Raw genomic sequence first — 12,886 nt, forward strand, 5'->3', positions numbered from 1 at the left:
ACACTGACCAGTTCATCTCTTTGCTGTTTGACTGGTCTCTACAGAAAGAGCCAAGAATGAAGCCAGTCTACAACAGCCAGTAACCAGTCAACTTACAGACAAGATTAAGGTGACATCTCATACATTGGATTTTCATCTCCTTCAGTTTTCAAACTGGTTATATATCAGAAATTTTCCTTGATGAATATATTCAACATGATGTATGTGTATGGAAGACAAATACAGCTTTTAATCAGTTGGTAAATTTTTCTGCAAAATGCTGAAACGAAATGTATTCTGGTATATAAGAGACCAATACTGTTGAAGATTGTATATTTCATTCTTTGAAAGTCTGTAATTACTCGAAGATATTTTATGACTCAAGGGATCAATTGTTGTTGTTGTTGTGGGGTTTAACGCCATTTTTCAGCACACGGTAGGCTATACATGGCGGCCAGTATTAATGGTGGAGGAAGAACCCAGGAAAACCCCCAGGAAAAACCACCAAATCATAAGAAGCTACTGGAAAGCTTTCTACTTACCCACATTGGCCGAATCCTAGACTCGAACCCACGCAGACAGAGGTGAGATGGCAGTGAACCATAACAGAGAGCGCTTTAAACCACTTGGCCACTCGAGGCCCCCGAGGGATCAATAAAATAAGAGCTATTAGTGATGCCTGCATTACAAAGTAGCCTGTTCACTACAATTTGCTCTGTAATACATTAACATACTAGCAAACCAAAGAAAGGAGAAGATGGTTATTCAGGGGCCATGACTCCTCTTAATGATGACAAGAAATGTTTGAAATCCAACCAAACCACTTCATAGCTCATCAATACAAGTACATACTTGTAAAAGATATGAAACTGATTAACAACAGTCATAAATATAAACAAGATGGAGTAGAAAAGGACAGGCTCATCTAGAACATGTAGGTCTATGAAATAATGTTCACATCAATTTGAATTTTAATACATTTAATGATTCCTGATCTAAGCTGATTACAAGCTATATCCCATGTAAAAGTAAGAAGCTGACTGACAAGGGACATAACTCTGTCTAAAATGGTGAAGACCGGAAACAAGACCCATAAAAGGTATATGTAAGTCAAGAACACAATTTTCTCACTTAACTGCATAAAAATATGCTCAATGCTCCCCGGGCTGATTGCAAGCAACATTTCAGGTGTCTATTTGAAGGCAAGAATTCACTTGACAAGGGCATATCTTGGTCCAAAATGAAGCAGACAAGACAAAACCCAGAAGACACCTATGGGTCTATGAAAAATAGTCACATCAAAATACATCAGAATATATCAAATTAATCAGGTTACAAAAATAACATCTTTGATGAGAGTGTGTGATTTGGATTTTTAACGTAAGCTTTTTACAATTTTTCAGTCATATTGCTATGATGACTGTTTATGGCAGTTTATAGTGATGTCTAGTACTGGGGCATTATGCCGCAGACATGTAGCATTATGTCCCACCCAGTCACATTATCCTGACACCAGGCCGACCAGTCCTAACACTAACCTCTTAACGCTGAGCACCTAGCGAGGCAGCTGTTAGTACCATTTTTTATAAGTCATTGGTATGACTTGGCCAGGGTTCAAACCCATGACCTCCTGCATCTGAAGTGGACACATCCTTGATGAAGATTTGAAGTTAATTGTCCAAGGCCATATCTCTAATCAAGTGGAGTAAATGAGACAAAACACATACAAGGCACATCCAGGTCATGAGACAAAACACATACAAGGCACATCCAGGTCATGAGACAATGTTTGCATCAGAATATGATATAACCTGATGTCTGAAATTCTGTGTTACATCTCAGTTTTAAAAAATTTCAAAGTCATTATTAAAGTTGTCTATAAGTTACTTATTTATGAAACAAATGATGCATAGCAATTTATTTCCAGATCACAGGTATAGTGTACAAAAAAAGAAAACCTTTTGGGTTCGACAAAGATGTTAGATACCAAAGTATTATTTGTTACACAAGTTTAACAGTAATTCAAAATATCTAATGTTGTGGTTGTTTGAAAACAGAAATCAAAGAATGAATCTTGTTTACTATATTGAACATTAATATCAGTATTTGAAAACTGTACTATTTAATTGGCTGGAGATGCCCCTTTTTAACATGTCATTAAATTTGTTGGAGATGTAATGAGATGCCCTTTTTGAACATGTCATTAAATTTGTTGGAGATGTAATGAGATGCCCTTTTTGAACATGTCATTAAATTTGTTGGAGATGTAATGAGATGCCCTTTTTGAACATGTCATTAAATTGGTTGGAGATGTAATTTGATGCCCTTTTTGAACATGTCATTAAATTTGTTGGAGATGTAATGAGATGCCCTTTTTGAACATGTCATTAAATTTGTTGGAGGTGTAATGAGATGCCATTTTTGAACATGTCATTAAATTGGTTGCAGATGTAATGAGATGCCCTTTTCTTTTCTCTTTATTAAATTTTATGAACCACATTAAATGAATTCCAAATGAATAAACATCTACTTGAAACCTTTAAGCTGACATAATTTTTTAACATCATTGTTTTTTTATAGGTTTAATGGGTTATTATTTTAAATTTGACAAATTAAATTTTGCATTCTAAGTTACATCCATGGCAATGAGTTTATTTTCCATTTGTGCATTGTAAGCCCTCAATGTCTCATTACATCTTCTCCCTGGTACAGCTAATGTAATCTGAGTCTCTTTAACCATTTTCTGTTATTGTTACAGGTAACTTAATATAGTGTACATCATTGTTTACAGTGGTGAAAAAGAAGACATGCCCCTTTTGTGTGCCAATAAAGAAAGTGCTTCATATGGCATCAGTCTAGTATATACATGTCCCAAAACAACACTACATGAACTTGCTGTAGATAATGTCAGCCATTTTTACAGTTACTGCCAATATTTCATAAGATCCTGACACCTAACAGATTAACAAATTAATCTGAACATGCATATTTATGCTTTCTCAGTAACCTGAACATCGATGAATGATCTTAATGAGGAACTGAGCATCATGATGAAAATTAATCATAAGACACAACACAAAAAATTTAAATGTCCTTAATATTTTCCTTGAAAGTTTAAATTTTTAATTAATTCACTTCTGATTAGATAAATAGTACCCAATATTATCTATCTCTTGTTAATTGTAAATGACATAAGACTAAATTCCAATTTTGCTAATTTGTTTCTTTAAATACTTATTGTTTTACTGATGCAATGCCAAATTCATGGCATCAAATTCTGTATCAGATGTTGGATGGTTCTGGAGCTGAGCTGCTTACAAGGAATATCTCATATAAAGATATAAAGTCTAGTGTCAGTGGCCACAACTCTATTGAAAAAGTTATTGGTGAGACAAAACCCATACAAGGCACAGCTACATCTATGAGACAATGTTTATATCCAACTGCATTGGACTGTTTTAAATAGTTCATGGACCCTGACAGTTACAACATCTTTTGTTAAGATACAAAGTTATGCATCAAAGTAAATAACTACCCAAAATGCTTTGATGATGAGAAAAAAGCCTACACAACCCAAATCTAGGTCTATGAGATATACATACACTAAATTACATCATAACATGTTGAATATATCTTAAGCTCTGCAAGTTACAAGGACCTGCCTTAATAGAAATTTCAATTGATGAAAAATGTGCAATGGCTCCATAAAAATTGGACTTGAAAAGATGACATTATAAATCTATATGATACAGGCAATTTGCTCACCAAATGGCATTCAATTATGCCAAGCTGAATCTCAGGAGTTTTATTACCTCTAGGGCAGGTCTTGAATTAAGACATAATTAAAAGATTGAACTAAGTCATTTTTAACCTTGCAAAGAAAAATATGTCTAAGATCATCATTACTACACCTCTCACTCAGGAATAAGTGAACAACACAATCTAGGTGCACTGAACACAGCATTTGAAAGGGTGTAAGACAGCATAATAATAATAATAATAATAATGAGGACTTTGTATAGCGCCTAATCTTTAGAAGCTCTAAGCGCTTTACACATACATCAGACAACACCTACAAGATAATAAAAAAAAACAAAAAAAAACAAAACAAACAACATATAATAACATGATTACAGAAACAAACACCATGAAATTAGAAAACATTAAAAGACATGCTGAGAATATTTAAGGTAGGAAAAATTATTAGGTCTTTAAGTTTGTTCTTGCAGTCGAAATAAGTGAGTTTTGAGAGCCCTCTTGAATGTGATCACTGTGTCTTTGTGTCTAAGTTCAGTGGGCAATTCATTCCACGTTGCTGGGCCCTGGTATGCAAAAGAACGCTGTCCATATGACTTTGTTTTCATAGTGGGAATAATGAGTATACGATTGTCAGAAGAGGAGCGTAAGTATCTTGCTGGTGTGTACACATGGGTGAGGTCAGATAGGTATGTTGGACTAGAGTCCGACAGTGAAACGTAGCACAGAGAACAAATTTTGTGTTTGATTCTGGATCGAATGGATAGCCACTGTAGGGTACAGAGCAGCGGGGAGGTGTGCTCTGATCGTGGTACTCTAAGTATGATCTGAGCAGCTGTGTTTCGAACTTTTTGAAGTTTCTGGAGCAGATATTGAGATTAACCAGACAAAATTGAGTTACAATAGTCCAGTCTTGAAAGTACTAATGAACACACAAGTGTTTCAGTGGCATCAACTGAAAGTTATTTGCAAATTGAGCTGATGTGTCTCAGCTCAAGATATGCAGAAAATCAACCTTTGGTTAAATGATGGAAGAGGGGAAAAGGAGAAAGAGGAGGTTTCAATGATACAAGAATTATAATCTTCACTGGATTTGAATATTTACGAATACAGATCCTAAAAATTAAATTAAAGTCAACAAACTGATGGGGGAATTTCCATTTTGATCAAGCTGGTATGCAGCACTTGCAAATTCATTATCATTAAGTTGGAGTTGCTTCCCTTCGAAGGTCAAAACACATGTATACATTGTAAGCAAACACCAACAAACTAAAGCTCCACAACAAGAATTACACTCATAAACCAGCTGAGCCAAACCCATATATTGGTGTGTACCCATTTATTCCTCAAGCCAAACCCATATATTGGTGTTCCTCAAGACAAGCCCACATACTGGTGTGTACTGGTTAATTCATGAAGCCAAACCCATATATTAGTGTGTACCAGTTTATTCCTCAAGCCAAACCCATATATTGGTGTGTACTGGTTTATTCCTCAAGCCAAACCCATATATTGGTGTGTACCAGTTTATTCCTCAAGCCAAACCCATATACTGGTGTGTACTGGTTTATTCCTCAAGCCAAACCCATATATTGGTGTGTACTGGTTTATTCCTCAAGCCAAACCCATATATTGGTGTGTACTGGTTTATTCCTCAAGCCAAACCCATATATTGGTGTGTACTGGTTTATTCCTCAAGCCAAACCCATATAATGGTGTGTACCAGTTTATTCTTCAAGCCAAACCCAAATATTAGTGTGTACCGGTTTATTCCTCAAGCCAAACCCATATATTGGTGTGTACCGGTTTATTCCTCAAGCCAAACCCATATATTGGTGTGTACTGGTTTATTCCTCAAGCCAAACCCATATACTGGTGTGTACTGGTTTATTCCTCAAGCCAAACCCACATATTGGTGTGTACTGGTTTATTCCTCAAGCCAAACCCATATATTGGTGTGTACTGGTTTATTCCTCAAGCCAAACCCATATATTGGTGTGTACCAGTTTATTCTTCAAGCCAAACCCAAATATTAGTGTGTACCGGTTTATTCCTCAAGCCAAACCCATATACTGGTGTATACTGGTTTATTCCTCAAGCCAAACCCATATATTGGTGTGTACTGGTTTATTCCTCAAGCCAAACCCATATATTGGTGTGTACTGGTTTATTCCTCAAGCCAAACCCATATATTGGTGTGTACCAGTTTATTCCTCAAGCCAAACCCATATATTGGTGTGTACCAGTATTATTCCTCAAGCCAAACCCATATATTGGTGTGTACCAGTTTATTCCTCAAGCCAAACCCATCTACTGGTGTGTACTGGTTTATTCCTCAAGCCAAACCCATATACTGGTGTGTACTGGTTTATTCCTCAAGCCAAACCCATATACTGGTGTGTACTGGTTTATTCCTCAAGCCAAACCCATATATTGGTGTGTACCAGTTTATTCCTCAAGCCAAACCCAAATATTGGTGTGTACTGGTTTATTCCTCAAGCCAAACCCATATATTGGTGTGTACTGGTTTATTCCTCAAGCCAAACCCATATATTGGTGTGTATTGGTTAACTCCTCAAGATTGAATTTTATGAGTCATTTCATCAACAGTACATGTAAAATGACCAAGTATAGCTCTGTATTAGTTGTCCTAATATAAAAAAATATCAGCACAGGGCAGATGTGAACCAAGAACAAAAATATCATAGAGAAGAAGGACTAAAGATAAAAAATGTATGCATGTTATTAAAATTTGCAACTTTATTTTTGAATGTATGACTGCAAATTTCGCAGAAAAATTCCAAAGAAAAGGCAAAAGCAATAACTTAAAAAGAAGAATGGCCCAGTAAATGAATGATACTGTACATGTCTGTAACTTTCACATATTATAATATTGTCTGAAACAAATTAATATGTTAGTTAGCTTGTGTTATCTTGCCAAAGTAGCAATAAGTGCTTAGCAGATTTAGACAAAATTAATCCAACCTAGCCACAGAGTGAATCTTAATTAGGTTCTCACAGAAGCACTAGCATGCATTACTATCAGTTGGCAGACTCTTCATGTTCTAATAAACGAGAACATGTCACATTTATAATGATTTAATTGAAACCTGATTAAAAAATAAAATTAAACTTTACTTGACGAGTTCTTTGCTTAATATTTATTTCTCACAGTGGGTATTTCCCAACATTTTCACTAGATGAAATTTCATTCCATATTGTTATCTATCGAGAAAATATTTTTGTTACAATCTTACAAAATATATGACTTTCCATTAAATTATGTCAATTTCATGATGACAACTGCAATAAAATCACACAAACTGCCATTCTCAATGGTGTGTGTGTTTTTTATTTTTAACATAGCTTTAACAATTTTAGTCATATCGCTATGATGTCTGCAGTGTGGTAGTTTATAGTGATGTCCAGCACTGAGGATCATTCTTTCAGGCATGTTGCATCATGTTCCACCCAGTCACATTATCCTGACACCAGGCTGACCAGTCCTAACACTAACCTCTTGATACTGAGTGCCAAGCGAGGAAGCTGCTAGTACCATTTTTATAAGTCTTTGGTATGAATTGGCCGGGCTTCAAACCAGTGACCTCCCACATCCAAGGCAGATACTCTAACCACTTATGCTAATGGAGTGGTTTATTTTCAATAGTAAAATTAATATATATTTAGCTATCATTTACCAAGTTTGGTCAGGTTTTTAAATGTTGTGTGAACAGGATACTTTTTTCTGCCTTTTCTAAAAGAAAAAAAGATGGATCTACATCTGCATCCACATAATATGTTAGTTAACAATTCATCAGAGCATGCTAAAATATGAGAGCTGTGTACATGCATAAATCCTTTAGGTCTAGCACATTACTTCAGTAAAATATTCCTGCAAAGTTTGGGAGCCTTTGCTTCTGACATTTTACAGAATGAACAGGAAATGTTCTGAGGGCACATTGTGAAATCAGGGATGCCAATTCCCTATACCAACTAGCATGGACAACTATATATTGTTGGGCAAGCAAAATTTTATGTAAGAAACCCAACATATGCATAAAAAGAACCAATTTTTTATAATGGAAACCCTTTTCCCCACAGCATTCTTGCCTGGCTAGTAAGTCTAAATTGGAATTGTTTCCCCATGTAAATCAACTGTTCTAAGTGTTTTATCATGACCAGTCTGGTGATGAGCTTTTTGACTACCTCCATACATTTAGAACTAATGGCTGTTCCATTTAAATATATATTTAAATTTAAAAATATGTATCAGGGTACTTTGATTGCACAGAGTTCATATTAAAATGAAAAGAAAGTTCTAAATAGCATCTTTGGGTGAGTACCTCACATTTAAAGTGCCTTCCCTGGGTCCCATGTATATTTTACTGGAACAGCCCAGATTGCTTTTACTTGATATCAAGAAACTTTTATAAATACCAAGTAATATTTACAATTATAAGCATCTAAGATCTCTTGCACTGTTAATTAGGCACACATATTTTTACCTCAGATATTGGCTCCAACATCTTGGTTTTCAAGAGGTCTGAAATGAAAGTCCAAATAACTCCAGATCAAATTCAACTAATCATGATATCTTAATCATTTTAGTTTAAAGTAAAGTTCTACCTAAAAAATGACAATATCAAGATGCCAAAGTAAACTAACATTTAATTTCATGTTTAGGTTTAAACTGTTTTATTTGACTTTTACATAATGATTCATGATGCACATACATTAATTGAAAAAAAGGATTTAGCAAAGAAATAAATCCTTATTTAAAGGTATCCTACTAGTGAAAAAGGAATGTAAAACTATGACAAATGTTATGAATATTGTATAAGTTTAAAAATCTGAAATTAAGAAAAAACAAAATTTGTGTTTGCAAAATATGATTCCCTTACTTCAGACTAAAATATTTCAGTCCAAAAGATCTAGTTTTGAAAAATTGCTATAATGACATAAAAGAATCTATTCAGGTCATCTATAAATGCATATCAAATTTTATTTGCAGACTTCGTGAAAGCACAGTTTTTGTCAAAAGAGTTATCATACTGACTCACTATTAATTCCAGTCCAACTGCAAACTGCATAGACCCAGTTCTGCCATTGCAAACTTTTCAAGATCTGCAGCACTGGGCCTACACAGTCTGTTAGAAATAGTCATTAGAACAAACAACACAGACCCTGATCTGCCAGCACAGTATGTAATGGCAGATCAGGATCTATACTGTTTGCAGTTGGAATTGACCTATAAGCAAATACACATGGTGAAACAAACAAAAAACTTTTTTAAATGTGTAAAAATTCTAATCAGATCAATAAAGATATGCCAATAATAATAAAATTTACTATCTTAAATAGTTTTAGCCTATTCCTGCTAACAAGATCTTTCTCCCCAAGAATACCTATGTTGACAAAATTCAGAAATGTGTCAAACATCTGAAAAAACTGCATATGTCTCAAAAGTCTTATAGGGTCAGTTAAACATTAAGTTTTTGTCCAAAAAATACATGTCCCAAAGTCTTTTAAAAAAATTAGAAATTGCTGGACTATCTTGCAAAACTAATTATGTTATTTACAACTGAATATAAACAGACCTTGTAGATTTAATTTCTCAACCTCATTTTTTTTATTACTCTTGCTAACAATGGGTTTGTCCAAAGGGTTTTAAAATGTGTCCAAAAAATGTTAAACAGTTCAAATGTTTAAAAAAATTCAAAAATTGCTGTGATGGCCTGCAAATCTAATCAGGCCATCTACAGATACATCCATAGATACTAAAAAAAATTCATGTATCTACACTGAGTAGCTTGTGCACACATTAACAACGTTCTTGATATGAACAGACTGCCAGACAGAAGGACAGACAGAACCAAATCAAGATTTCCCTTCTACAAGCAACAAGGGCATACAAAATTATATTGAAATAAAATTCAATTTTATGCCTTTAATACAAGTCTACAACAACAAAACTTAAACAAAACCAAAATTATTTGCCTGTTTTCCAGACAAACTGTAATTTGCATCATGGATACCTGCAAATGCCCTTGTATGCAAGCGGTGCCAAACACTCTGTCTGTAGTAAAACAGCTTATGCCTGTGAACAGATGACTCAGTGATGTAGAAGAAGGTCTGAAAAACAAGAGTTAATTTGTAGTTACTTGCCTTGAGCGGGATCTTGTGAGAAATGAGATAGTAACTGTCAATATATATGTAAGCATCCATTTATAGATCTAATGTAATCATACATGCTAAACATACCTAGGTCACAAAGTCAAAATCTAGCTAAAGATATTCTATACAACTTACAGTCATGAATAAAAATTACAAAAATAAGATAAAAATCATGTACCAGGAGTCCCAAAAATATAGATATACATAACAGATAAAAGGTAAAAATTCAAATGTAAAGAACTGAAAACAAATTATGAAAGTTAAAGCCTTCCAAACAAGCATACACATCAGGTACTAAAATTTAAAAGTAAATATATTACATCTCTGTAAAATGTAAATGAAATAAAAGAGAAGGTTACCAAAAAAATCATTAAAAGTTGTGGTCGTATTTTTTTCTGGTGGTATATCATTATAAAAGGCCTTTAACTGAGTCCATATCACAAAGACTAAGCTAAACACTTTATCACAAAACAAAAAAGGTTCAAATATGCAGCATTTATAATGAGATTTAAGTGCCATTAGCTCAGTGATCTAGAGGGGTCACCACTAGAACTTCAAATCACTGAATCACACCTACAATCTACATCTTCATGTTGGCAATGGATTTCTTTTCCACATACCTACATTGTCCTACAGCCAACAGCAACAACACAACATTTTTGGTTGTAACAAATCTGCATTGCTGCAGGTAAAAACCTAGTCAACTTGCATACAGACCAGAAGATTTCATACTAAAATATAAAAAACAGCAAATACTTCTATGCATCATTATCTGTACATGCAAAAATTAAAGATCTAAACCTATTTATGTATGAAATCAAGAACTTACATTAACACAAAGCTCATTTTACACTGATAATTTGGAGCACAAAAATAACCTTCAATCACAAAGCTTTGAAAGAAAAAAAGCTCATTTTACCTTGAGGATTTGGAACACCAAGATGCCCATCAGCCAGAAAAGAAGTTTGGCCAACATATGTAGCTGCAGAAAGTTACTGGAAAGAGCATTCAGCCATCTGCAGTCAGTGGTCTGAAGGCATGAAATGGAAGAATAAGAGAGTAATACATCCAATGTGTCATTCCAAGTTTTACCATTAAAATAATGTTTTGAAAAATGTATAAAGTCATGTAGGTAACACTTTGGAATTGTAATGCACTAACCTCTCTCTTCTTGAGACAAAAGTTTTAAACAAGTCACTCAATCGGTAAGTATATTACAGAATTTGGTGTAATTTTGCCAAATGTTGTAAAAAGAACAAATCCAAAGACATTTTGTATGAGAGACATACTGATAAAGGATATCAAACTGTCCCTGGCATAAACTTACAAAACTCATGGAATTCTGAATTTACTTCAAACCATACATTTTCAGACCAAAAGAAAGATCTCATTGCCTTCAAGAAAAGCACATGATATAGGTTGTTGTTGTTATAGGGTTAAACGCCATTTTTCAGCACAAGATAGGCTATACATGGCGGCCAGTATTAATGATGGAGGAAGAACCCAGGAAAACCCTGCAAAGAACCACTGACCCACAAGAAGCTACCGGCAATCTTTCTCGCATATCCACATTGGCAGAGTCCAAGACTCGAACCCACGCAGACAGAGGTGAGATGGCAGTGATCCAGAACGGTGAGCGCTTTAGACCACTCGGCCACTCGGGGCCCCCACATGATACAGGCACATCCAGAAAGTTTCAGGACCCCCAAAAATAAGTTTTAACATAACAACAAAAACTGATACTCACAATAAAGGAATTAATTCAATGTATTAGATTTCAAAGTTTACCTTCATTTTCTGCATGAGCTGTCCCAAACATACTTTTTCAAACTTCCCAGCTGATATCTGCTTCTTACAGTCTAGAAATTACACAGATGAGATCACTATTATACATTCTTGTCACAAACTCTTACCTATTATTTGATCTGCATTATTTGGTGCTTAATGGTACATATGCTTCGATATAAATTGATGAACACTGATTTGGTGTTTAATGGCACATATGCTTTGATATTAATTGATAGGCACTGATTTGGTGTTTAATGGCACATATGCATTGATATTAATTGATAGGCACTGATTTGGTGTTTAACAGCACATATCCTTTGACATTTGATTTGATATTGATTTGGTGTTTAATGGGACATATGCATTGATATTGATAGACATTGATTTGGTGTTTAACAGCACATATGCGTTGATATTAATTGATAGACATTGATTTGGTGTTTAACAGCAGATATCCTTTGACATTTGATTTGATAGGCATTGATTTGGTGTTTAACAGCAGATATCCTTTGACATTTGATTTGATACTGATTTAGTGTTTAATGGCATATATGCTTTGATATTTTTTGATTGGCATCGATTTATCATTTAATGGCACATATGCTTTGATATTAATTGATAGGAATTGATTTGGTGTTTAACAGCACATATGCTTTGATATTTGGTTTGGTATTGATTTGGTGTTTAATGGCACATATGCTTTGATATTAATTGATTGACACTGATTTGGTGTTTAATGGCATGTATGCCTTGATATCATTTGATTGGCATTGATTTGGTTTTATATGGCATGCTTGCTTTGATAGTATTTGTTTGGCATTGATTTGGTGTTTAATGGCACATATGTTTTGATATTTGTCATTGATCTGGTGTTTGATGGCATAAAATAATATGATCATTTCATGCAAAGTTAAGTGAGTACAGTTCATGACCCTGAAATACAATGAAGTTATTTGTCTTAGTAGGAACTGAACTTGCAACCCAATGACCGCAAGTCTGGCACTATTTCCACTGAGCCACCATGGTTCAGTTACTCTGAGATGAAAGTGCATTAAGTGACTGTAAAAAAGCTATTCAAAACTAATAATAAAAAAAAAAGATATGAAACTCTGAGAAACCTTCAGCCTAATTCATCCAACTGTGTCAAATATTATGACACTGAAAGTTATGGATTGCACCTATTTTAGCT

The 12,886-nt window shown here is 34.5% G+C and overlaps 1 protein-coding gene across 1 annotated transcript in view; it reads right to left on the bottom strand.

Annotated features, from left to right (window-relative positions):
* LOC149779281 (uncharacterized) overlaps positions 1-12,886 on the bottom strand; it is a 151,746-nt gene that overhangs the window by 83,513 nt on the left and 55,347 nt on the right. Inside the window, exons 12-15 of the mRNA XM_089939880.1 lie at positions 11,698-11,768; positions 10,829-10,939; positions 9,771-9,867; positions 8,241-8,278 (exon numbers count right to left, since the gene is read on the bottom strand). Coding sequence (XP_089796006.1) covers positions 8,241-8,278; positions 9,771-9,867; positions 10,829-10,939; positions 11,698-11,768 — 317 coding nt within the window. The remainder of the gene's footprint in view (positions 1-8,240; positions 8,279-9,770; positions 9,868-10,828; positions 10,940-11,697; positions 11,769-12,886) is intronic.

This window comes from Sinohyriopsis cumingii, chromosome 17, assembly GCF_028554795.1.
Source record: "Sinohyriopsis cumingii isolate HCF-2022 chromosome 17, ASM2855479v2, whole genome shotgun sequence".
Classification (NCBI taxonomy): Eukaryota; Metazoa; Mollusca; class Bivalvia; order Unionida; family Unionidae; genus Sinohyriopsis; species Sinohyriopsis cumingii.